This window comes from Staurois parvus, unplaced genomic scaffold (assembly GCF_062004578.1).
Source record: "Staurois parvus isolate SC_StPar_1 unplaced genomic scaffold, SC_StPar_1.0 ptg000530l, whole genome shotgun sequence".
Taxonomy (NCBI): Eukaryota; Metazoa; Chordata; class Amphibia; order Anura; family Ranidae; genus Staurois; species Staurois parvus.
In genome coordinates this window covers 5,439,059-5,466,957 of record NW_028318326.1, presented here as the reverse complement: position 1 = coordinate 5,466,957, position 27,899 = coordinate 5,439,059, and the positions used below count along the sequence as shown (strand labels likewise).

The window sequence follows — 27,899 nt, the reverse complement described above, 5'->3', positions numbered from 1 at the left end:
GCATTTTTCTAGAATTTCCACACTCATACTCCTGATCCTGGAGTAAAAAGCCTTTTTTTTCTCCTTTCAGCAGCTTAGTAGATACCCCCTACTTAGTCTTATGAGGTTGTGCAGTGTCAATTTTGGCAAACTCCTGCTTGCAGGTCAGTTAAAAAAAAAAAAAAAAAAAAAAAAAAAACACACCTCTTCCCATTGAAATAAATGAAAAGCACCTCAAAAGCACCTCTGAGAAGCATTTTTGGTGCAGATTTCAAGTCACGTGGCCTTTAAAAATGCTCAGAAAGCGCAGTAAAAAGTGTGATAGTAGCCAAAGTCGTATTTTAGTCATTTGAATAGTTTTTATTTTTAGGCAACTAAAATTAAAGTGGTTCTAAAGGGTCAAAGTTTTTACTTTGTGTATTGTAGCAGCCCCACCTAACACTTACCCGAGTCCCATCCTGATTCAGCAATGTCCACAACAGCTTCGGTGCTACGGGGACCCTCACTCCTGATTGGCTGTGATTGACTACCTGAGCCAGTGTGCCAATCAGAAGAGGGAAGAGGCAGGGGCTCTGTGTGAATAGACACAGAGCCGTGAACTCGGGAGCATGCCTGCTCGAGTGCCCCTATAGCAACCCTGTTTGCATGCCAAAGTCAAACTCAGTTTAATTTGCTAGTGCATGTCACTTTCATCAGTTCCTGGGTTTCAGATTTACAATTCTGCAGTGTGGCTAAATACAGGCAGCTCTCACATCAGAGTGTGCTCTTTTGAATCACAAACCCACATTTTACTCTGACTGGGTTACTATGCAGGGTACAAAGTAGGGAGAGCGTTTTGTATTTTTCCCCCTACAAAGAGGCATGATCACAAAATGTCAAATTATATTAGCAGAACCATATACTGAACAGAAAAACTGCAGAATCAGCACCAAAACTAAGCTGTAATCTGCATGGACTTCAATGTGGCACAGCACCAGACTTCACTACGTATTTGTGGGTATGCCACTCTGCACAACAAATTCTCATTACAAGAATTTCGTCATTAGCTCTGAAAACACATAATGGATCCTTAAAGTGTATTTGCACTTTTGCAGTCAAATTTGAGAGAACTCCACTGTTATATGTTCCTATTCACACAGCATGCTTAAAAATAATCTTTTTAAAAATATATTTCTTACCTTTCAAGTTGTTTCTTGGAAGGTGTATGGACAGACCGTAAACTGATGAGATCTATGAGCACAGTACAAACAGGGCGAATTATGGTAAACATTAACTCCCCAGCCCCTTCCTTAAGGCTAGGTTCACACCTATGCAGACTGCATTTGAGCAGTTTCTGCAGAGTTTTAAGTATTGCGTTTTTGCACCTACGTTTGACGATTTTATTTTTCTTTAAATTTTTTCTTGTTGCTAGGCAGCTTTAAATGCAGCAAAAAAACACACTACATGCTTTTCTGCAGCGTTTACACTAAAGTCTAGAACCAAAAACACAACTTTATGCATTCAAATAAAAAAGTCCCTGACCCTTTCTAAAAAAAACTCATCAGGTGAAAACGCAGAGATGTGAACATGTCCCGTTTCTGCACAGCAGTTTCTGCAGCTTTTTGCAGAAACGCAGTACAGTCCCATTTAACATGATTTCCTATGGGACTTGTTCACATCTCTGCGTTTTCACTGGGTGCGTTTTTTGGAAAGGGTCAGGAACTTTTTTTGAAGGCAAAAAGTTGTGGTTTTGGTTCTAGACTTCAATGGAAACACTGCAGAAAAGCAAGTAGTGTGTTTTTGTGGGGGGGGGGGTTTAATGCGTTTTTGCCACGTTTTGCATTTTAAATCTGATGACTTTTTTTCTTCTTTTCATTTTTTTCTTGCTGCTAGGCAAACAGGTGCAAAAAACACAAAACAAAACTCAGTCCAGAAACTGCTCAAACGCAGTTTGCATAGGTGTGAACCTAGAGTAATGTAGTTGTAAAGCCTGAAGGTTTTTACCTTCAAGCATTCTATTCTCAGCTGCCCCAATACCTACAGGTATGTTGAATTTGTATAGCCCGATACCCGGGACATGTAGTTACGGGCAGGTAGTTTTTTTTTTTCCCCCAAAACTTCAGCCCTGCTACAGGCAAGCAGCAGGGCTCACCTGTCACGTGAAAGCATTTGGTGGGCTACGTTGCCACCCAATTGCTTTCACACAGCCAACTAAGATGCCGGCCTCCGCTCCCTCCCGTGCGAACCTCCCTCTGCCCGCTATGGCTCCCGGGCTCCACTTGCCCATCTGTGGGCCCGGGACTGGTTCAGCGTGCGCCGACAACTAGAGGGGTGGGAGGAGAGCAGACACGTTCACTTCCTTTCCTGTCCTGACTCGTAAGTGACGTTATGACATCACTTCTGGGTCCTCATTCAGATTTCCCAGCCATTGAGGCCAGAAAGAATGTAATACAGTACGATGTACACTGCATTACATTAAGAGGAGATATATTGGGGTTTTTCTTTTTTAGAGACCCTGGATGTCTGAGAACCTGTCACCAAAAATCATCACATAGGAGACAAAGTAAAAACACATCACATCCCCTCAAACAGAAAAAAAAAATTGAGCTCCCTCCATACATACAAATGTAAAAGTACATGCTGGGGTACATACGCATGAAAACGTTGATTGCAATACACGTTGCATACCGCCACACACGCCAGAATGAGAGCAATAATTCAAGCACAAGACCTCCTCTGTAACACTATACTGATGACCTTTAAGGGCTTTAAAAGCGTCACCTATAGCAGATATAGGGTACTGAAGTTTGTTGCCATTTCACGAAAGCACGTAAATTTAAGGTTCAACATGTTGGATATTTACTCGATGCAACCTGATATTTTAGATTTTACAATAAAGGGTAATTTATTGCTTTTTTGTGCCCTAAAATTAATTAATTTTTTTACTGAAATGTTGCACTAATGTTGTGCGACATGAAAAATTGGAACTACCACTATTTTATTCTGTAGGGTCTCTGCTTTCAGAAAATACATAATGTTTAGCGGTTTTATGTAATCTTCAGGCCTAAAATGATGTTTTAAACGTGTGCAAAAAACACAAAAACTGCTCTGGAAGCGAAAGGGCCCAACACGCCCCTTTTCTGGAGGAGCAACCAATTGGTGCTCATTACACTGCAAGGTCTCTCTCCTCCCTGCTAGTACCCAGGTGCGGTGCTGTAGACAGGCAGGGAGGTGAGGAGGAGATATATAGCACAATGTTAAAAAAATTTTATGTTTAAGTCATCAAAGCCCCAGACATGCCTAAAAGCACCTCAGATTTAAACAGTTTTGGTTTGTTGTTTTTTTTTTTTTATATAGATCTGGAAAAGTAGATTATGTGGGACAAGATTTAATCCCTAGACAAAGTTTTTTTTCATAAATTTCCACATCCGAGTCTGACTTTCCTGAGCACAATCACAATCCAGTGATGTGCTTAAGAGTGGCTGCTGTCCCAGCTTCTCTGCCTCCTCATTGGTTCACAGACAGCAGCAGGAGCCATCAATCACAGCCAGTGAGGCGGAAGCGAGGGTGGGGCTCAGGAGTAAGCACACAAAAGTGCACACATAGCAAGCACCTAGCTATTGGAGCAAGTGGGGGTTGTAGGAGCCAGAAGAGGGTCAGGGCTGCTCTGTGCAATGCCAGGCAGGTAAATATAAAATTTTTGTTATTAATTAAAAAAAAGAAAAAAAAAAATAAGTCTTTAGAAATCACTAACAATTTATAGCAGGGGAAAACTTCATTGTGAATTTTTAAGAAAACAGAAAGTAATTAAGCAGCAATTTTTAAATATTTTAAGATATGCTAAGTGAATGGAAACACAAATTAGGAGTTATCCCAATCTGGCTGCGAAAGTTGAAACACACTAATAAAAAATAAATAAATAAAAAGTGAAAAAAAAAAATTTTTCCCCATACTGTCACCAGTCAGTGTCCCTGATCACCGCCATGCCAGTTATATGATAACGCTGTACTGCACAGCCATCCAGAGCAGTGTGCCCAAGCTGACAGGGAGGAGAACTGTTGGTAAACAAAACAGTCTTCCTCCCAGTCGGTGACTGTCGGAAATAACCAGGCACCTGCGAGTAATTACTGGCCAAAACCCAGTGATTGACTGCCGCGACAGCGAATGGCGGCACGGGTAGGGTGCGCACCCCCTACCCGGAACTGCAAAATCATGTATATACATGTGATTTTGCACACTCATGCCACCCTGTAGCAGTATTTCTACTATAGGGCAGTTGGGAAGCGGTTAAAGAAACTGTGTCCTGGCATCTGGGTGCACACGTGTACAGAAAAACCGCAATGTCATTCCAGTTTCTGTGTAATTTCAGTACATGTGCAATTTTTCCATCTCTCTCTCTCCAACTGCCTCCCATTGACTTCAATGCAAAAGCTCATATCAATCCTATGTAAACATTTATCTCGGCATGCCACTATCACTTGCGAGTCTGGAAGGCACCACTACAAACACGTACAGGACCCTTTTTGTAAGGGCACTCATAATGCAAAGCGTGTGGATCACATCTGTGTGAACCACCTTAATAGGAATACATTATCTAGCCTGCCATGCAAATCTAAGTTTGAAAACATATCCAGGTTAGCATGTGTGTGAATCAGGGCAGCTCCATTCACACCTGGGTGTTTTGAGATCACAGCAGAATCTCTGCTTATGCAAAACAAAAAGGTTCAGGTGTAATTATTTTCAATGGTACCTAAAACACGGTGCAGTCTTGATGTGACTTTCGCACGGCAAATCACATCACGGGAAGCTTGTCCCCAAAAGCTGCCTTGCCCCAGGCGCTGACAACCCATGCTAGGCTAATAATTAAAAAATTGGCTTCTAACTTTTTAGCTCGCTCCTACACTATATTGCCAAAAGTATTGGGACATCCCTCCAAATCATTGGATGCAGGTGTTTCAATCACTTCCATGGCCACAGGTGTATAAAATCAAGCACCTAGACATGCAGACTGCTTCTACAAACATTTGTGAAAGAATGGGTCGCTCTCAGGAGCTCAGTGATTTGAAGAGTGGTACCGTGATAGGTTATCCATCCATGAAATGTCCTTGCTACTAAATATTCAACTATCAACTTTTTGTGGCTGAGTTGCTGTTGTTCCTATTTGCTTCCACTTTGTTATAATACCACTAAGTGGTAGGCCACGTAAAAATAACAGAGCAGGGTCAGCGCATATTGAAGCGCACAGTGCGCAGAAGTCACCAACTGTCCGAAAGTCAATAGCGGAGTCAAGTGGCCTTCAGATTAGCACAACAGTGCGTAGAGAGCTTCATGGAATCGGTTTCCATGGCCGAGCAGCTGCATCCAAGCCTTATATCACCAAGTGCAATGCAAAGCGGCGGATGCAGTGGTGTAAAGCATGCCGCCACTGGACTCTAGAGCAGTGGAGACATGTTCTCTGGAGTGACAAATCTTGCTTCTCTGCCTGGCAATCTGATGGACATGTCAGGGTTTGGCAGTTGGCAGGAGAACAATACTTGTCTGACTGCATTGTGCCAAGTGTAAAGTTTGGCGGAGGGGGATTATAGTGTGGGGTTGTTTTTCAGGGGTTGGTCTTGGTCCCTTAGTTCCAGTGAAGGGAACTCTTAAGGCAGCAGCATACCAATACCGAGATATAAACCCAACATAGCCACCCTGATAACAGAAGGATCGATTGATGAAGTGAATTTTCTAGGTGCACTATCAGCATTACAAGTAAAAAGGTAAACAGATGTATTGATTGAATGAATTGAGCCTCATGCACACTTGAGCTCAAAAATGCTGCTTTTACAGGCATTTGAGCGGTCTCTTATTTTGGTCTTAAAAACGGCCCAAAAGATAACGTGTGTCCATGCACACAAGGGTCGAGTTAGGAAAAAAAAAAAAAAAAAAGTCGCTTGTGCATCCACTAGAGTACCTTTTAACCACTTGCCTACCAGGCACTTATACCCCCTTCCTTACCAGGCCAATTTTCAGCTTTCAGCGCTGCCGCACTTTGATTGACAATTGCGCGGTCATGCAACATTGTACCCATATGAAATTTTGATCATTTTTTTCTCACAAATAGAGCTTTCTTTTGGTGGTATTTAATTGCCACTGGGCGCTTTACTTTTTGCGCTATAAAAAAAAAAATGTGCAAAAATTTGAAAAAAAAAATTTTTTTCTTTGTTTCTATTATAAAATTTTTCAAACAGGTATTTTTTCTCCTTCACTGATGGGCACTGATGAGGCAACACTGATGAGGCGGCACTGATGAGGCAACACTGATGAGGCAACACTGATGAGGCAACACTGATGAGGCAACACTGATGAGGCAACACTGATGAGGCAACACTGATGAGGCAACACTGATGAGGCAACACTGATGAGGCAACACTGATGAGGCAACACTGATGAGGCAACACTGATGAGGCAACACTGATGAGGCAACACTGATGAGGCAACACTGATGAGGCAACACTGATGAGGCAACACTGATGAGGCAACACTGATGAGGCAACACTGATGAGGCAACACTGATGAGGCAACACTGATGAGGCAACACTGATGAGGCAACACTGATGAGGCAACACTGATGAGGCGGCACTGATGAGGCGGCACTGATTATGGGTACTGATAGGCGGCACTGATAGGCGGCACTGATAGGCGGCACTGATTATGGGTACTGATAGACGGCACTGACTGGCATCACTGCTGGGCACTGACTGGCGGCACTGACTGGCGGCACTGACTGGCGGCACTGACTGGCGGCACTGACTGGCGGCACTGACTGGCGGCACTGACTGGCGGCACTGACTGGTGGCACAGGTGGGTGGGCACAGGTGGGTGGCACTTCTGGGCACAGGTGTGACACACTGCAGAGTGGCACAGGTGGGTGATCTGCTGGGCACAGGTGGGCGGAGCTAGTGGGCGCACTGCTGGGCACAGGTGGGCGGAACTTGCGGGTGGCACTGCTGGGCACCGATCATCAGGGCACTGATCATCAGTGTCCTGATGATCGGTGCCGATCCCCGCTGTGACAACTGCCGGTTCTCGGCAGTACTTTCCTCACGATCTGACAGTGTGAGGAAAGTGCAGCCGAGAACCGACACTTGCATTTCCCTGTGATCAGCGTGTCATTGGACACCGCTGATCACGTGGTAAAAGGCCTCTGGGATCGGCCTTTTACCACATCACGTGATCAGCTGTGTCCGTAGGGCACAGCGATCACGGAGATTGCTGGGTGCGCGCCCCCTGGGGCGCGCAGGAGAGCGCGTTCTGGGGGGACGTCATATGACGTCCACCCAGAACTGGCCGGCCGCAGTGAAGCCGTCATTCGGCTATCTGCGGTCAGCAACTAGTTAAACAAAAAAAAGCTCAAAAAGCACCTAAACAGGCATACACACTAGGCATGTCCCCAAGTTAATGCATTCTAATGACCAAAATTAAGCCAATACAATGTATTGACGCTAGACACAGGAATACACAAACATGTGAACGAGCATGCAAAAATGCAGCTTTTTACTATGCTGCTAAACTCCTGCAGAAAAACAAAAAAAAGCATCAATAGAAGGCAGTGTGCATAAAGCCTTAGTGACATTTTAAGCTCCCAACATAATCTGAATGTATACTCACTTTAGTCATTTTAGTACAAGGCACATTCTTAGCATTTCATTTCTATTTATAGATCGCAAAACTCATTCCTCCACCGATATCTGATCTACTCATAAGGTAAAGGAGGTCATTCATAAAGCAATGCCAGGCTCAGTTCTCTTTAGGAACAGCTTCTAAATACAGCTAAGAAATTACAAAAGGCAACAACGTTACACTGGTTACAAGGCTAGACTGTTCGTTTTCTTTCCTTCTTATCTGACAGCGTACATTTTTCTTTCCTTCTTGTTATCTGAAAGCATCAACACTGTCAGGATGCAGATTACACTAAACAGAACACATCCTTGCAACTGAACTTCTACCTAGTCCATTTAAAAAAAATTATCAAAACATAACAAAATCCAACCTGTTCTGATGTTTTGCATGGGAAAAATAGAAAGCCATATGAAGACCACATACATGCCATTTCTGTTTTTCAATATCCAATTAGAACCATAATTAAATGCAGGCAATCCATAGAAGTGCATAGCAAACGGTAGCCAGAGACTGATGTAAGCAGCTGGTCTTTCAGGATTGTGAAGATCTCATACTTACTGTCAATGTCAAAGTCCTATTCAAGACACAGATCAATCCAAAATAGAATCCAAAAGATCACCAACAAACGGTCATCTCCCTCACTCTTCTTGTGGTATTAACTTGATGGATGTGCCTCAACAGAAGGCAGCTTGCTAATCGGTCAGAAACAGGGCTAGAACATTGACATGATACAGGAAGCCAAACTGTCAGACTTCAAAATTCACTCCAGACCCATCAATCCAGGATGCACATCTTTCTTGATTACCTAAAGCCAATATCCAGGCACAAAAACTCTCCTAAACATATCCCTTAACCACAAATAATATAAATTCACTGTGTGTGCCAAATACCTTTGCAAATGCAGGTATTACCTTGTAAAAATAGCAGCCAGTGCAGAGAGCAACACTGGGGGAGGGACCCAAAAGCTCCACCCACTACAGGCTGCCAGCAGAAAGTTACAGGAAGGGGGCAGATATAGGGGAAGTTACTCGGCACAAGGAGAAACAGCAGCAGTGACTGGTCTTTATTACAGCATGCTCCTGCACAGAGGCAGCTTCCTTACATTGAATCACTGCACAGGTCTGGAAGAAATAAAAGAATACAAACACCTCATGTATTTAGACAATATTGACTCATAGTAGAATTTAGCTTTAACCACTTGCCCTCCAGAAGATTTACCCCCCCCCCCTCCCCTTCCTGACCAGGCCAATTTTTGCAATACAGCGCTGCGTTACTTTGACAATTGCACGGTCATGCAACGCTGACCCAAATGAAATTTACATCATTTTCTCCCCCACAAATTGAGCTTTCGGTGGTATTTGATCGCTTGCGTGTTTTATTTTTTGCGCTATTAACCACTTCCAGTCGGGACACTTTTACTCCCTTCCTGTCCAGGCCAATTTTCAGCTTTCAGCGCTATCACACTTTAAATGACAATTGCGCAATCATGCAATACTGTACCCATATGAGTTTTTTAGCATTTTTTTTGAGACTGATAAAACTTCATTTTGGTTGTATTTATTCACCACTGGGATTTTTATTTTTTTGCTATATAAATGAAAGTCCAAAAAGTTTGAAAAAAAAAATGTTTTTCTTATAAAATTTTGCAAATAAATATTTCATCATAAATCTTGGCCAAAATTTATTCAGTTATCTTTAGTAGTAAAAAAAAAAAAAATTAAAAAAAAAATATATAACCCAAATTAGCTTATAACCAAAAATAATTTTTTTTTTAAAAAAAAGTTACTTTTAATATTTATGTTTTTTTTTTTTTAAACTTACATACTGTCACCCTAGCAGTACAGTGTCACCACACTACTTGTGGGGGTTGATGAAGATTTTTTTTTTTTTTTTTTGTTTTTTACACTGGTAAAGGCTGTAAAAACAATCATTTCTCCTTCTCTCTGGCTGCACTCTTGCAGCCATTGAGAAATACTGTGAGCTGTGATTGGTCACAGCTTGTCACCTGGCACAAGGCTGTTGTGAATAGCCCTGTACCATGTGATCTCTGTGACCATTCACAGATTTCACACATAGTAAGCAATGATGTCAGAAGTGACATCTTGCTTACTACTCTGCATGTGATCACTGATTGGCCAATCAGTGATCACATGATCGAGACCTCGCACAGAGGTCCCGTATGACGACCGGTGTTCCACTGTGTCCGGATCGCAGTGCTGTGCGTTCCCAGGGAGCACACACAAGCAGGGGGCGGGGAGGCCGTTTATAAACGGCCACCCAACCCTGCACTGTCACCGTCCAGCCGTTTATATACATGGGCCGGACGGGAAGTGGTTAAAAAAAGTCAAAATTTTGTCATAAATTTAGGCCAAAATGTATTCTGCTACGTCTTTGCTAAAAAAAAAAAAAAAAAACCAATACGTGTAATTTAATTGGTTTACGTGAAAGTTATAGCGTTTACAAATGGCAGTATATGCGGGGGTTTTTTTTTATAATTTTTACTAGTAATGGGGCGATCAGCGACTTATAGCGGGACTGCGGCAGGCATGCTGACACTGGGGGGAACTGACTTGGTGTCACTGACATCCCCTGTGACACCAATACAGTGATCAGTGCTAATAAAAAGCACTGACACTGCACTAATGGCACTGGGCAGGAAGGGGTTAACATGTGGGGAAATCAAAGGGTTAACTGTGTGCTGGGGGTGTTTTACTGTGGGGCTGTGTCTGTTTCTTCACTGTAAGCACACGGCCATTCAAAGCAGTGTGCACGAGCTGACAGGGAGAACTATTTTGTCTACTAACAGTTCTCCCCTGCCTGCCCACCCCGGCAAAGATCCTCGGCAATCACTGGGGACCAGTGAGTAATCTCCAGCCGGGACAGGGTGATTAATAGCTATTGCCACGAATGGCGGAGCGCGTAGGGCACGCGCCCCCTACCCAGAAATGTAAAATCACACATATATACATATATACACACACACGCACACACACACACACACACACACACACACACACACACACACACACACACACACACACACATACATATACACACACACATACACACACGTGATTTTGCGCACCCGTGCCGCCCTGTAGCAGTATATCTGCTACAGGGCAGACAGGAAGTGGTTAAGGTTACATTCACATGGGTGATATGGTGATGGCCATGAATGGGGTATGTGAGGCAGTTTTTCTTCATTTTGAAGAAGGATTATGGAAAATTGACAATAGTTACATTGGTCAGGGATGTGCAGTTTATACCACCCAACAGCCAGGACATGTAGTTCCGGACAGAATTTATTTATTTTTTAATACTTAGCCCTGCGGGTAAGCAGCAGGGTCTAGTTGGCAGCACAACCATCTGAATGCTGCAACCTGATTGCTTCGATGCGCTGCAATTGCCAGACTCCCAACCAGTGCGATCTGCATTGCATTACATTCAATGGAGCACAGGGGAGACATGCAGGGTCTTTTAGACCTTAGATGTTGCAAAGAGAACCTGTTACTAAAAATCATCACGTAGGGGACTTTGTCATTTTTTACAACGAAAAAAAAATTTTTTTTGAAACATAGGAGGACAAAGTTACACCCAAGCACATCCCCCCACCCTCTCCAGAAAAAAAATTGAGGTCTCCCCCACAAACATAAACGCTCACATCAGTGAGTCTCTGTAAAACTGTTAATCGTGATACACGTGGTACATATCAATGCACACACCGGATCAAGAGCAATAATTCTTGCACCAATATCTCCTCCATAACACTAAACTCATGACCTATCAAAGATATAGGATACTACAGTTTGTTGCCATTTCCTAAAGTTTGACATGTTGGGTATCCATTTACTCAGTGCAACCTCATCTTTTATATTTTAGCAAAACAATGCGTAATTTGCCTTTTTGTGCCCTAAAATTACCTCAAGTGTGTTTTTTACTGAAATGTTGCATTTCCTAGACCTTTGCAGTAATATCGTGTGGCATAAAAAATTGGAACTATTGCCATTTTATTCTCTATGGTGTCTGCCTTCAGAAAATATACGTTTTCTGGGTTTATGTAATCTTCAGGCCTAATGCAATTTTTTTTTGTACACATGTGCAAAAAACGCAAAAAAGGGCCCTTGCAGCGAAAGGGATAAAAAAATAAGTTCACCTTTGGGAACATGCAACACGCTCCTGCTGCAGCTCGGCTATCCGAGCCCTCAGTGTGATAGCAGTATGGGGAGAGGTTCCCTGTACCAGCTGTCACTTTAGGAGCTTTCCAGGCTAACAAAAAAATTTAAAAAAATAAATAAAATTAAGTGCACTTTTTTTCACCTGCAAAAAAATGTGCATTTATTATTTCTTATTTTTCTCATTGGGGCCAGCACCTAATTTACTCGCTCAGCAGATGCGCTTCTGCTGAGTGTTAAGAGAACCCAACACTCCCCTTTCCTACCGAACACCCAATAGGTGCTTGTCACACTGCAAGGTTTCTCCCCTCCCTGCTAGTCCCTGGGTGCGGTGCTGAAGACAGGCAGAGAGGCAAGTAGGAGATAAACATCGCAATGTTAAAAATATTAAAAGTCAACATAAAGCCCTTTTCATTTTCTGAAGCCCCAGAAATTCCTAAAAAGTACCTCAGATTTAAATACAGCTGTTTTTTTTAATCTAACAGGACAAGTAGATTGTGACCCAGATTTAGTCCCTTGGACAAGTAGTTTTTTTTTTTTTTTTTTTCCCCCCACACCCGTTGGTCAAGCTTACAGGACCACACCACTGCCACACAGAGAACGTGACTTCACCACTTTGCCTCATTACCTCCTTCAATCAGAGAATGCCTTGCATGAGAAAATGAAAATGCATTCTCTAAAGGGCGCTTGCACCAAACGAGCAACCTCCCGTGTTCAGTAAGCAGCAGGGCAGTATCTCTGCACGAGACCTGGAAGCTAGAGCAAATCAATGAAGCAGCGGTGCCCACCACAGTGATCCTACAGGTATGGCATAAACACGCTTAAAATGGTCCAAGTTGAAACACTAACTTTGGAAAAATTGCCATACCTAAGGCCCTATGCACATTGAGCATTTAACCCTGTCGCATGTGGCTCTGATGTTTAGCTACGGGTGGAAGGCATAGGTGCACCATCCAGCCCCTCTGCCAGTAGTCTGAGAAACAAAGAGACTGACAGCTGCTCTGACAGGACAGTGCACCTTACAATACTTCCATTTGGGGCAGTAAGCACCTAATTACGAATGCTTGGAAAACACAAAACTTCTTGAGTTTCAAGCATTTGATCCTGGACACATACTGCCCTAAAGGACCACTAGGTGCACTGTCCAGCCTCAGCAGCCTCTAAGTGTTTGGCAGACTGCTGGATATAGGGTGGAACAGTGGCACCTAGAGATACTTCACTTAGGACAGTATGCCCCCAAGGAAAAATGCCTAGAATGTAAGATGTTTGTGTTCTGGGCATTCATCCTTGGGTGCATACTGTCCCAAAAATAGAAGTATTGCTTGTGCACGGTCCAGTCATAGTTGCTAGCAGCCTCTCATGTGACAGGCTAACAGCAGTGGGACTGGATATAAGCCTGTGCTCTTCTCCAGCAAATAAGCATCTAGTCCACCTGGGGCTCAAACTTTAGATTTAAAGCGTTTTTTTTTTTTACCTTAATACATTCTATGCGTTAAGGCAAGAAAACCTTCTGGGTGCAGCTCCCCAGTCCCCCCTATACTTAAGTGAGCCACATCTCGATCAAGCTATGTGCATGAAAGCAGTAGCCATTGGCCCAATGACCCAATGGTAAGACAGCGTGGGCAGGGCCAAGCCAGGCTCTGTGTGTTGACAGTGTCCTTTCACAGGAGTACAGCTCAGGAGTGAGATAGCTTGAATGCCCCCACAGCAAGGGTCTTGCTACTGGGGGCACTCAGCATGGGGGGGGGGGGGAAAGAGGACCAAATAAAAAAGCTCAATGGGGCTGCTCTGTGCAAAACCATTGCATAGAGCAGATAAGTATAACTTGTTTGTTTAAAAATAAAATTACAACCTTTTAGAATCCCTTTAACTACTTGCCCTTCAGAAGATTGACCCCCTTCCTGACCAGGCCATTTTTTGTGATACGGCGCTGCGTTACTTTACCTGACAATTGCCTGGAACATGCAATAATGTACATAAATGTTATTTTTTCCCACAAATAGAGCTCTCCTTCAGTAGTATTTTATCACCTCTGCAGGTTTTATTTTTTGCACTATTAACAAAAATACTGACAAGTTTCAAAAACTACTATGACATTTTGCTATAAAACATATCCAATGTAAAAAAAAAAAAAATTTAAAATAAAATTTCTTCATAAATTTAAACCAAAATGTATTCTGTATTTTTTTTTGGCGGCGATCAGCCACTGATAGCAGGACTGTGGGAATGTGGCAGAGATTCTGAACCTGGGTGGGAACTGACTAACTGCCACTAACACTAATACAGTGATCAGTGCTAATAAAAAGCACTGACACTGTACTAATGACACTGGGCAGAAAGGGGTTAACATCTGGGGTGATCAAAGGGTTAACAGTGTGCCGTTTGTGTTTTACTGTGAAAAGTGTGTGCTGTTTTACTAGGGAGACCTGCGGCTTTCTCTCTGCTGTGCAGAGATAGAAAGCAGAGCGTCCATGCTGACAGGAAAGAGACCTATGTTTACACACAGATCTCTCCCCTCTCAGCTTCACTGATGATAAATCGAGTTTCGGCCGGGAATAGGTGGCCAGGACCCAGTGACTGACATCCACAGGAGCCAAGTGTAGCGCGGCTAGGGTGGCATGCGCGCCCCCTACCCGGAAATGCAAAAACACATATATTTACATGATTTTGCACAGTCCAGCTGCCCTGTAGCAGTACATCTGCTACGCGGTGTCATCAAACAGTGCATACAATCCACCACCCACTCCGACGGTAATATCCTTGATCTTGTCTTCTCCAACCGCTGCGCTCCCCACAACCTCACTAACACCCCCTTCCCTCTCTCTGACCACAACCTGATCACCTTCTCTATCTCCTCATCCTCCAACGCCTACCCCTCCAAATGTCACACTACTACCAGCCGTAACCTCCGCAACCTTAACCCTGCCTCCCTCCACTCCGCAGTTGATCAACTCCATGACCGCATCCTCCCCCTGTCCTGCCCCGACTTGGCTATGACCGCCTACAACAATGCGCTGTCAACAGCCCTTGACTCACTAGCGCCTTTAACCACACGCAACATCAGACCCCGACCGCTCCAGCCCTGGCAGACTGATCACACCAAAACCCTCAAACGACACAGTCGTGCCCTGGAGCGACTATGGCGCAAAACCAAATCCCAACAAGCCTTCACCCGATACAAATCTGCCTTCCACACCTACACCTCCTTCCTCCATACTGCCAAACAAGCCTACTTCCTGACCCTCATCAAGGCCCTCTCCTCCAATCCTCGCCGACTCTTCTCCACCTTCAACTCTCTACTCTCGCCACCCCCACCTCCACCCAGCACCTCACTCACTGCCCTTGAGATTGCCAATCACTTCAAAAACAAGATTGACACAATTCGCAAGGACATTGCCGCAACTCACACGCCTTCTCAACCCGTCCCCTCTCACACAGCTACCCCCTCATCCCCCCTCCCCCTCGACATAACCCACAGGGACTTCGTCGCTGCTCAAACTCCCTCCAACCCCCTTCCCCCTCACTCAGCTACCCCCTCTACACCCCTCTCCCACGGCCCCACCACTGCTCTGACCTCCTCTCCCACCCCACCCTACATTCCTCATACTGAAGCTCCCCCAACACTCCGCACCTTTGACCTTACTACCATCGAAGAAGTCTCCAAGATCCTCTCTGATGCCCGCCTCACCACCTGCCCCCTTGACCCTATCCCCACACAACTCCTACAACCTCCCTCCCCCTCCATCCTACGCTCCCTCACCCACATCTTCAATCTCTCCCTCTCCTCCGGCACTTTCCCTTCCCCTCTGAAACATGCACACATCACCCCCATACTTAAAAAGCCCTCCCTGGACCCCAATGACCCGAACAACCTCAGACCCATCTCCCTGCTCCCATTTACATCTAAACTCCTCGAGCGCCTAGTCTACGCCCGCCTATGCTCTCACCTCAACGACAACAACCTCCTCGATCCCCTACAGTCCGGCTTCCGTCCCCTACACTCCACCGAAACTGCCTTACTCAAACTCTCCAACGACCTGCTAACCGCCAAAGCTAATGGCCACTATTCAGTGCTCCTACTCCTTGACCTCTCTGCGGCCTTTGACACAGTCGACCACCCCCTCCTCCTCAAAAAACTACACTCCCTCGGCCTCAGAGATTCTGCTCTCTCCTGGCTCTCATCCTACCTGTCACAACGCTCTTTCAGCGTTACCTATAATGCCACCACCTCCCTCTCACTCCCCCTCTCTGTTGGGGTCCCCCAAGGCTCTGTCCTCGGGCCCCTTCTCTTCTCCATCTACACCTCCTCCCTTGGCCAACTCATACACTCTCACGGCTTCAACTACCACCTCTATGCCGACGACACACAAATCTATCTCTCAACCCCCCACCTCACCCCCTCGGTCTCCGCCCGAATCACACACCTGTTGAGCGACATATCAGACTGGATGTCGCTCCACTTCCTTAAACTGAACCTCTCCAAAACCGAGTTTCTTGTCTTCCCTCCAGCCCGGACACCACCCCCCATTGACTTCTCCATCATGTCCAACAACGCCACCATCAAACCCGCCCCGCAGGCCAGAGTACTTGGTGTCATTTTGGACTCCAACCTATCCTTCCAGCCCCAAGTCCACTCTTTAACAAACTCATGCAGACTCCACCTCCGCAACATCGCCAAAATCCGCACGTTCCTAACTCCAGAAACCACTAAACAGCTCATCCACTCCCTCATCATATCGCGACTCGACTACTGCAACTCCCTCCTCACTGGCCTGCCTCGCCGCTGGCTATCCCCGCTTCAGTCCATCCTGAATACGGCTGCCAGACTCATTCACCTTTCCAACCGCTCCGTTTCCGCCACCCCCCTCTGCCAATCCCTCCACTGGCTTCCGATTGCGCAACGGATCAAATTCAAAATCCTAACACTGACGTACAAAGCTGTCCACCATACTGCCCCGAACTACATCACTGACCTAATATCCAAGTACCGCCCAGCACGCACACTCCGCTCCTCACAAGACCTCCTTCTCTCTAGTTCCCTGGTCTCCTCCTCCCATGCCCGCCTCCAGGACTTCTCCAGGGTGTCACCCATCCTCTGGAACTCCCTGCCCCAACCCATCAGATTATCACCTACTCTCCTCTCCTTTAGGCGCACCCTGAAAACCCATCTCTTCAGGGAAGCCTACCCCGCCCCCTGCTAACTTGCCGACCTCCTCCACTCTTCCTACCACTCCATCCCCCACAGCTATCTCCTCCTGTGCCACCATCCCCTCCCTCCTAGATTGTAAGCTTGAAAGAGCAGGGCCCTCGATCCCCTCATGTTTTGCATTGTATTGGTATTGTTCTGTCACATGTTCTGTCCCCCTTTGTAATGTACAGCGCTGAGCGAACTATTGGCGCTTTATAAATACTGAATAATAATAATAATAATAAGTGGTTAAACATTGTTAGTTACACATAGCTGATTGTACAAAGATTGTATGGTCAGACTGTAGTGTGCACAGTAACCCTAAGGTCCCTTCCTCACATGCAAGCATACTAGGCTAATGTCTCGAGCTGCCCCTCCACCTCAAGTCTCGGGGGAGCTTTGTGTGCTGTGCAGGAAATCCACATCAGGATAGTCAGGAGGAGGAGCACTTAGGCAGCCCATACATTAATCAGTTTTTTGCATTTAACCAGCAGGTTATATGAAAAGAAAAAAAAAAAAAGAAATCTGATTTCCCCATCCACACACTCAATCCTCGCACCAAGCTACTGTATTCGACACTGTAGAGATTTCCCCACCATCAAAATACACTGATCAACACTGCCGGATATAACCACCAGCACTGCCGAAACTGGCAACCATCCCACAGGACTGTTGTACAAAAGTCAATCGGTAGATCAAATTCAGTACAGCCACCCTGGCCCTATGTGGATTGAAATTTGGCTGATCCCTTCCAAACCAGGTGAATTTTGATCTCCGAGTGGGCAGCTTAAAGTGAGAAATATATATATATATATATATACACACATACATACATACATACACACACACACAAACACACATACACTTTTTGCCATAACTGATTACGTTTTACTGTAAACATACATACAGCTGTGAGTGTACCTCAGAAAAAAAGACTCCCTTAGCTTGTCTCAGCCCTTCAAGAACTCCTGATCTGTGGGCGTGGCTTAGGACCATAGAATATTAGGCGGAGATGTGATGTCACACAATCCCCCAGCCTCGGCTCGAGAACATGCACAGGTGACATCTCTATGCCTACGAGCATGAGTGCATTCAGTGGAATAAACAGGTGACAGTGACTGTCAGCTCTGCTGACAGTGCACGATCTGTGCTAATCAGGAGAAAGCTGGTAGGAAGGGGTTAATGTTAAAAAAAACCTAGGAATCCTGCAACCTGAAGTGGTAATGTGGACCAGGAAACATTCTCATGTAAAACTCTGTAAACAGCAATTCACAAGATAGGTGCTATGAATATAGCAGGACAATAATCGGCTGTCAGCAGACTCACCTAGATAAGTACAGCATTACTGAAGTGATGCCGATCTATGTCATATATCACTGGTGCCGAGTTCTCAATCTTGTAAGGGCAGAGACCAGCAGGGAGAGGACACCCAATCCCCCATCACTTTGCAGTATAATACAAGGAGGCTCATGCTGGTCTCATCTGCAGCACAGCCTATCACTCAAAGGAGAAGAGGAGTGGTGACACCATTTTTCTGCTTGTGTCGGATTTATTCTGTTCAGAAGAGCAGGGGTATTTCTGGAGAAGGGGATTGCTTCAACATACAAAACTAAGCTCAAATGCTTAGTAAATGTAAAAATCTATTCAACTGTAAGATAGGTTGACTTGTGTTTAGGTTTACAACCACTTTAAAGTATATGTGAACCCTTCACCCAAAACAACCCATTTGGTTTAACTACTTTCCCTCCACCCTATAGCAGAAATACTGCTACAGGGCGGCACGGTTGCGCAAAATCACTATATATATATATATATATATATATATATATATATATATATATAAACACACAATTCTGCAGTTCCAGGTAGGGGGCGTGCACACGCCCGACCTGTGCTGCCGTTCGCGGCCTTGGCTGTCAATCACCAGGTCCCGGCCGATGATTGCTCGTCGGCACCCAGTGATCACCGAGTATCTCTGACAGGGGAGAGACCTCTATGTAAAGAATACAGATCTGTCAGCTCCTGCACACTGCTTTGCATGGCTCTGCTTAGAAGTCATACAATGCAGTGTGCTTACAGTGAAGCACACAGACACAGCCCAAGTAGTACAACAGCACACAATTAACCCATTCCTGCTCAGTGCCATTAGTACAGTGACAGTGTTATTAATTAGCACAGATCAATGTATTGGTGTCACTGGGGAAGTCAATGATACCAAATCAGTTCCCCCCCCAGTGTCAGAATGCCCACCACAGTCCCACTATAAGTTGCTGATCACCACCATTACTAGTAAAAATAAAAAATCCCAGTAATATACCGCCATTTGTAAACGTTATAAACTTTCATGTAAACCAATTAATTTTCACGTATTGGGATTTTTTTTTTTTTTTTTTTAGCAAAGACATGTCGCAGAATACATTTTGACCCAAATTTATAACAATTAGATTTTTTTTTATTTTACTGGACAGGTTTAATAGCAAAAAGTCAAAAATAGTTTTTTTCTCAAAATTGCCAGTTTTTGTTTATAGCACAAAAAATAAACGCACAGGCAAATACCACTGAACGAATGCTATTTGTGGGAAATTTAATTTGGGTGCAGCGCTGCATGACCGTGCAATTGTCAGTTAAAAGGAACACAGCGCCATGTTGCAAAAAGTGGCCTGGGGGGGGTAAATCCTCTGGAGGGCAAGTGGTTAAAATTTAAATGAAAGGCAATATATCTCTCTCTCTCACACATACCCTCTGCTCCCAGCTGAAAAAGCAGCTCAGAAAACTGGGGGATTAGAAGCAGTACACTGGTCTTCCCAGTGAATGTCTGTTCTGGGAAAGGGGGGTGGAATGTCAGTATATGTCTGATCATCAGAGCAGAGTAGGCCGAGTTCTCAGGCACAGCCAGAAAACTGACCATGCTGTGCTCTCCTGCTTAGTGTGGTCAGTTTTTGATAGGAAAGCAGAGGAACTGGCAGGAACAGCAGGGGTTTCACACAAAGGAAGCAATCTAAAGAGAACTGGACACCCTTCCATACAAGAACACGGACAGCAGGCATAACTGTGGGATATGAAATGTAACACTAAGCCCCACGCAGAATCCAGAGCAGCCTTGTGGGGTACAGCCCACCCCAGCACCCACATACAGCAGGAGTGCTGAATACTGGCTGGAACATACAGGACGTCCATCAAAGGGAGTTTCTGTGGCCAAAGAAAGGTGGAGCAACTACAAGTCCCAGCATGCACCACGGCACGCACAATCAGGGCCCCTCCCTGGTGTTGGCCACCCCCTGCAGCAGTGGACGGCCGCCAAGCACCAACATCTACTGCACCAAGAAACACTGAGGAGAGGGAACACTTCACAGACACAATAATACAGCAGCCGTGACATGAGGACAAGGGGCGGCCATGCTGTCACTGGGCCGGGTGGGGATGTTAGGAGTCAGTCACACCATTCCCAGGAAGCCGCACACCGAGCACACGGCTCCACATTCCCACCGTCACAGCGGAGCGTGCATTACCTGCCGCGCCTTCAGCACAGCCGCCTCCTCCCGCACCTCCACCACACACTAATTCACCAACACTGGAGCGCTCAGCCCCGCCCCTACAGCTGACACAGCACGTCACACGTTGGGCACACACCGAGAAGTAGCCGCCAATCAGAGAGCGAGACCCGAACTAAGCGTGATGCGGCTTCCCCTCGTGACGTGGCGCTTTTGAAATAGGCGGGAAAAGGGGGAGAAGCCGTGATCACACGTGACCTGGTATGAGGCGATCAGTCAGAGCGTGTGACAGGAGAGGCGAGGGCGGGGTGCCGCTAATAGGATGGAAAGACTGTGTTAGGAGAACATGAAGAAACAAAGTCTACTTCCCGAGTATAGTTTTGGCTTTAGGCTGCATTCACACATGAACGTGCAAAAAAGAATGCGAATCGTGAATGTGATGCCATTATTAATGACATACCAAATATGGCCAGAAAATGCGTGTTTTGTCACAAGAGATGTGAAGGTCGATGCTGGAAGCTTCTCGCTTTTCAGATTACTCGTCTGTCTATATTGTTCTATGGAAATGCTGCACTGTGACTGGGACCTTCGGCATAGCAAAACTGACAAATGTGTTGTGGTGGTTGTGAATGAAGCCTTAGGCCCAGGGGCGGACTGGCAACTCATGGGGCCCCCGTGCAATAGGGGATCATGGGGCCCCTTTGTCCTTGCCCAAACTCAAAAAAGCCTATGAAAAAGGTACCAGGGGCATCTCATGGGGCCCCCTACTGACCCCAGGCCCTCGGGCAGTGCCCGAGTTTCCAAATGGTCAGTCCGCCCCTGCTTAGGCCCCATTCACACCACTGCATTGCATTTTTTTTTAATTTCCAATGGCTGCGCTATGCTCAACCAACACGCCAAAAGAAGCTCCTAATCCATTTCCAGCATTGAGCCACATACATTTTTTACTGCACATTTGCTAGCTGTTTTGTGGTGCCATTAATAAATAATTTTTTGCACATTCCTGAAACGTGTTTCTGCACACATTCCTGGAACGCACAGGCATGAGTACAGCCTTAAAAAGTAACTCCACTTTTCTTAAAGCGGAGTTCCACTCAAAAGTGGAATCTCTGCTTATTTGCCTCCCCCCCTCCACTGCCATATTTGGCACCTTTTGGAGGGGAGGGGGGCGGACACCTGTTTTTGATAGGTACCCGCTCCCACTTCCAGCTCAGTTCGCCATGGCGAAGTGAGCCAGATATTCAGCTCCTGCAGTCTCCTGGGTCCCTTCACAGGTCCCAGAAGACTAATGCGACTCACGCATGCACAGTGGGCACCCGGCTGTGAAGCCACAAGTTGTCAGCCATGTGCCAACACTGAAGATGCCGGGGAGAGAAGAGGCAGAGAAGGGACAGCGCAGGTGAGCACATCGCTGGACCCAGGGACAGGTGGGTGTGTGTTTGTTACAGTTTTTCTAGCTGCTAACTTTTGATAAACACAAAACTTACTGGAACTCCACTTTAAGAAAAAAATCCCCTCTGGGTGATCAATGTACATTGCAGGGTTTTTTTTAACAAACCTGTTTCTGCTCTGAAGAAAAAGCTGTTGTGTGCAGAGTGACTTTGAATGGGAGTGATTGTCATTACATATCAGCTGATACACTGCAGGGTGGTTCTTGCAGAGGAAAGCTGCAGGGTCAGCATCCCTTCAGAAATGATCAACCCTTTGGGAGTATCTCACCAAAAATAACATTGTTTTTGCATAGCATGCCTAACATGTGACTTGTATCTTAGTGCAGACTTTGGGGGAAAGACTGGGAGCCAGTCACATATGCAGGAAATGACATTTCTGAGGAAGTTCTGCACACCAGCTATGTGCAGAAGCCTCCAGGTTGCCATATTGATTTTAACAGAAAATTACAGCTCTGCAGATTGAGAAAGAAATCATATTTACCACTTCCTGCCCGGCCTATACCAAATTGATGGCTGGGTGAGACTTTAGTCGTTCCGCGTGGATGTCATATGACGTACTCCCAGAATAAACCTCGCATACGGGCTCGATCTGTCACTGGCTGTGTCCACTGGACACAGTCAATGACTGATCAGAGTACTGGCCCGCTGTCAATACCATGTGATCGCTGTGACCAATCACAGACAATTGAAAACAATGGCTTAAATTTATGCCATTCAATGTTACGATTGTGGTGTTAGCTGTGATTGGTCACAGTGATCACATGGTGCAGACAGGGCCAATCACAGCCTATCTTTATCATGTGATTACAACAAAAACTGAATGAATCAATTTTATTCAGTAAAATGCTTTCCTGTAAAAGTGAAATTCATTGCTATAAGCAATCATATTGTGTAAAAAAAAAACAAAACAAATACTGATCACTTCCCCAGAGTAGTACCATGTTATTATGGTAACATTGTATTGCTCTGGTCACAGTGTGTTAAAAAAACAATTGAAAGAAAAATTCTTAGGGTTTTTTTTTTGTACTGTCACTAGTCAGTGTCCCTGATCACAGCCACACCAGGTACAGTGGGGATCGAAAGTTTGGGCACCCCAGCTAAAAATTTATATTAATGTGCATAAAGAAGCCAAGGAAAAATGGAAAAATCTCCAAAAGGCATCAAATTACAGATTACACATTCTTATAATATGTCAACAAAAGTTAGATTTTATTTCCATCATTTACACTTTCAAAATAACAGAAAACAAAAAAATGGTGGCTGCAAAAGTTTGGGCACCCTGCAGAGTTTATAGCATGCACTGCCCCCTTTGCAAAGCTGAGACCTGCCAGTGTCATGAATTATTCCCAATCATCGTCTGGGAAGACCAGGTGATGTCAATCTCAAAGGTTTCAAATGCCCAGACTCATCTGACCTTGCCCCAACAATCAGCACCATGGGTTCTTCTAAGCAGTTGTCTAGAAAACTGAAACTGAAAATAGTTGGCGCTCACAAAGCTGGAGAAGGCTATAAGAAGATAGCAAAGCGTTTTCAGATGTTAATAACCTCTGTACGGAATGTAATTAAGAAATGGCAGTCATCAGGAACAGTGGAAGTTAAAGCAAGATCTGGAAGACCAAGAAAAATATCAGACAGAACAGCTCGCAGGATTGTGAGAAAAACAATTCAAAACCCACGTTTGACTGCACGATCCCTCCAGAAAGATCTGGCAGACACTGGAGTTGTGGTACACTATTCCACTATAAAGAGATACTTGTACAAATATGGTCTTCATAGAAGAGTCATCAGAAGAAAACCTCTTCTACGTCCTCACCACAAAAATCATCGTTTGAACTTTGCAAATGAACATATAGACAAGCCTGATGCATTTTGGAAACAAGTTCTGAGGTTAAAATTGAACTTTTTGGCCGTAATGAGCAAAGGTACGTTTGGAGAAGAAGGGGCACAGAATTTAATGAAAAGAACCTCTGTCCAACTGTTAAGCATGGGGTTGGATCAATCATGCTTTGGGGTTGTGTTGCAGCCAGTGGCACAGGGAACATCTCACGAGTAGAAGGAAAAATGGATTCAATAAAATTTCAGCAAATTTTGGATGGTAACTTGATGCCATCTGTGAAAAAGCTGAAGTTAAAGAGAGGATGGCTTCTACAAATGGATAATGATCCTAAATACACCTCGAAATCCATGGGGGATTACATCAAGAGGCGTAAACTGAAGGTTTTGCCATGGCCTTCACAATCTCCTGACCTCAACATAATTGAAAATCTATGGATAGACCTTAAAAGAGCAGTGCGTGACAGACAGCCCAGAAATCTCAAAGAACTGGAAGACTTTTGTAAGGAATAATGGGCAAAGATACCTCAAACAAGAATTGAAAGACTCTTGGCTGGCTACAAAAAGCGTGTACAAGCTATGATACTTGCCAAAGGGGGCAGTACAAGATATTAACTCTGCAGGGTGCCCAAACTTTTGCAGACGCCATTTTTTTGTTTTCGGTTATTTTGAAAGTGTAAATGATGGAAATAAAATCTAACTTTTGTTGACATATTATAAGAATGTCTGATCTGTAATTTGATGCTTTTGGAGATTTTTCCATCTTTCCTTGGCTTCTTTATGCACATTAATACAAATTTTTAGCTGGGGTGCCCAAACGTTCGATCCCCACTGTATATAATGACGTTGTACTTCATTTTCCAAAACATTACAACAAAAAAGACAACTTCAAAAACTCGCCATGCCTCTTACTAAATACCTTGGACTGTCTACTTTCCAAAAAGGGGTTATTTGGGGGGTAATTGTACTGTCCTGGCATTTTAGGGCCTCAAAAAATGAGATAGGATGTCAGTGCATCAGGACTGATCGATTTTCATATACAGGTGAAACTCGAAAAATTAGAATATCGTGCAAAAGTTCATTTATTTCAGTAATGCAACTTAAAAGGTGAAACTAATATATGAGATAGACTCATTACATGCAAAGCAAGATAGTTCAAGCCTGATTTGTCATAATTGTGATGATTATGGTTTACAGTTTATGAAAACCCCAAATCCACAATCTCAGAAAATTAGATTACATGCAATCAATAAAACAAGGATTGTACATAGAACAATATCGGACCTCTGAAAAGTAAAGCATGCATATGTACTCAGTACTTGGTGTGGGCCCCTTTTGCAGCATTTACTGCCTCAATGCGGCGTGGCATGGAAGCTATCAGCCTGTGGCACTGCTGAGGTGTTATGGAAGACCAGGATGCTTCAATAGCGGCCTTCAGCTCTTCTGCATTGTTCGGTCTCATGTATCTCATCTTTCTCTTGGCAATGCCCCATAGATTCTCTATGGGGTTCAGGTCAGGCGAGTTTGCTGGCAATCATGCACAGTAATCCCACGGTCTTTGAACCAGCTTTTGGTGCTTTTGGCAGTGTGGGCAGGTGCCAAGTCCTGCTGGAAAATGAAGTCAGCATCCCCATAAAGCTCGTCTGCAGAAGGAAGCATGAAGTGCTCCAAAATCTCCTGGTAGGTGGCTGCCTTGACATATTGAAGCACAGTGGACCAACACCAGCAGATGACATGACTCCCCAAATCAACACAGACTGTGGAAAATTCACACTGGACTTCAAGCATCTTGCAGTGTGTGCTTCTCCATTCTTTCTCCATACTCTGTGTCAGAGCCTGGAATTGAACCTGGGCCTTCTGCAGTGAGAGACTGTGTTTCTTCTCACTGAGCCACCTGGAATGCTGTACAGCTCCCTTGACAATTCTTTGGATGATCCTGCCTTTGCCCTGTTTTGTCTTGAACTCCTTGCTCCTCCCATGAACTTCCTATAAAAGCCATGTCTCTGCACTTCCTGGTTGCCAGATTGTGTTTTACCAGCCAATATCCTGCTTACTGGTCCTGCTGCCGGCGTCATCTATGTTACTGACCTTTGGCTTGCTACTGACTATGATTCTGCCTCATCCTATCTACTACCATTGGTGACCAACCCTTGGCTTGTGATTGACTCCACTTCTGTTTGATCCCTGAACTGTTTGATCCGCTTTTGGTTTCCAGCCTACTCATTCCCTGGTGGGGTGATCCTGAGCTCTGCGACCTGGCATTCACACGTAGCCAAATCCATCTCCACCATTAGGAGCTCTGGGGAAGACTGGTGGATGCTTAGACCCCGCACCTCAGGTGAGCCTGCATCGTTCCCAGGGTGGGCCGCTGGTGTACCAATCCTGCTGGTTTCAGGTAAGCCTTACAACTGCTGTAGCAACTGGTCTCTGAACCTGACCCAGAGCGTGACACTCTGGGTCTTTGGTTTCCAAATGAGATGCAAACGTTGCTCTCATCAGAAAAGAGGACTTTGGAGCGCTGAGCAACAGACCAGGTCTGTTTTTCTTTAGCCCAGGTTAGATGCTTTGAATATGGAATACGACATTTGAAGCCCATGTCCAGGATCCATCTGTGTGTGGTGGCTCTTGATGCACTGACTCCAGCCTCAGTCCACTCCTTGTCAAAAGTCCCCAACACTTTTGAATGGCCTTTTCCTGACAATCCTGTCCAGGCTGCGGTCATCCCTGCTGCTTGTGCACCTTTTTTTCTTCCACACTTTTCCCTTCCACATAACTTTCTATTAATGTGCTTTGATACAGCACTTTGGGAACATCCAACTTCTTTTGCAATTACCTTTTTGAGGCTTTCCCTCCTTATGGAGGGTGTCAATGAAGGTTTTCTGCACAACTGTCAGGTCAGCAGTCTTTCCCATGATTGTGATTCCTACTGAACCAGACTGAGAGACCATTTAAAGGCTCAGGAACCCTTTGCAGGTGTTATGGCTTAATTATCTGATTAGAGTGGGATGCTTTGAGCAGAGAATATTGCACCTTTTCACAATATTCTAATTTTCTGAGATTGTGGATTTGAGGTTTTCATGAGCTGTCAGCCATAATCATCACAATTATGACAAATCACGGCTTGAACTATCTTGCTTTGCATCTAATGACTCTCTCATATATTAGTTTTCACCTTTTTTTTAAGTTGCATTACTAAAATAAATGAACTTTTGCACGATATTCTAATATTTTGAGTTTCACTTGTGTATATACCATAGTTTGTGGACTCTAACTTTCCTACAGAAAATAAACACTGACTTGGGTTATTTTCCCTAAAGAAATGTAGCAGAATACATTTTGGCCTAAATTTATGAAGAACAATTATTTGCAAAAGTGTGTGTGTGTGTGTGTGTGTGTGTGTGTGTGTGTGTTATTTTTTAGCAAAAAATAAAAAACCCAGTAGTGAATAAATACCACCAAAAGAAAGCTCTATGCACTCCAACACACTGAGGAAAATCGCCTGCGTTGTAGCACGGAAGAGGTAGAAAGAGGGTCATGTGCAATTTTAAGCATGTTGCAGTGTGTTGGCAGCCCATTCATTTTGAATGGTTTGACTTAAAAGCTGTATAAAACCCAAAAACAATTCTCAAATTTCAGCTTACCAATTGTTAGATGTGGTGACTGTATTTATTTTCTTTTTTGGTCTTGTTTCCTTTATTTACACCCGTTAGGCCTTGTTCATATTAGTTTTAGTGCAAGAACATTCATGGAAGTGTGTTTTCCTCACAGTAACACGCTGCTTTCTGTAGACACGCACAGGTGCCATTAACTCTTAATGGCACCGCCATGCATTTGTGACAACCAAAACGCATGGTACTGCAGTTTGGTGCGGTATGATTTAAAAATCGCACATGCACTACTTTTTGTGCATTTTCATGCATTCGGCAACCTATTGAAATTAATGGGTGACCCAAAGCACGCCGCACTGGAACGCACAAAGAAACAGTATGTCCGCGCAGGGCTCTACCCACACAACTTCGTCATTCATTCAGTGTCCTGTGAATGGATAGACAAGTACCATCAGCCATTGCAGCTGACGGCTTGTAGTTCTCAATGATATACGAGGGTGCTTGTTAGTTATACTAATTACACGTTAACTACTTCA

The 27,899-nt window shown here is 44.7% G+C and overlaps 1 protein-coding gene across 7 annotated transcripts in view; it reads right to left on the bottom strand.

The window, feature by feature from the left end:
• The window catches only part of LNPK (lunapark, ER junction formation factor), a 97,522-nt gene extending 76,889 nt beyond the window's left edge, over positions 1-20,633 (bottom strand). For 2 of the 7 annotated variants that reach the window (XM_089690459.1, XM_089690465.1), the window contains exon 1: positions 7,991-8,009. In XM_089690459.1, the coding sequence (XP_089546585.1) occupies positions 7,991-8,009 (19 nt within the window). Of the gene's footprint in view, positions 1-1,157; positions 1,210-7,990; positions 8,010-8,043; positions 8,063-8,178; positions 8,382-18,306; positions 18,326-20,489 lie in introns of those variants that run through there. The other 5 variants (XM_089690462.1, XM_089690461.1, XM_089690464.1 and 2 more) reach the window with 5 other exon arrangements.
• Between the last annotated feature and the right edge of the window lie 7,266 nt (positions 20,634-27,899).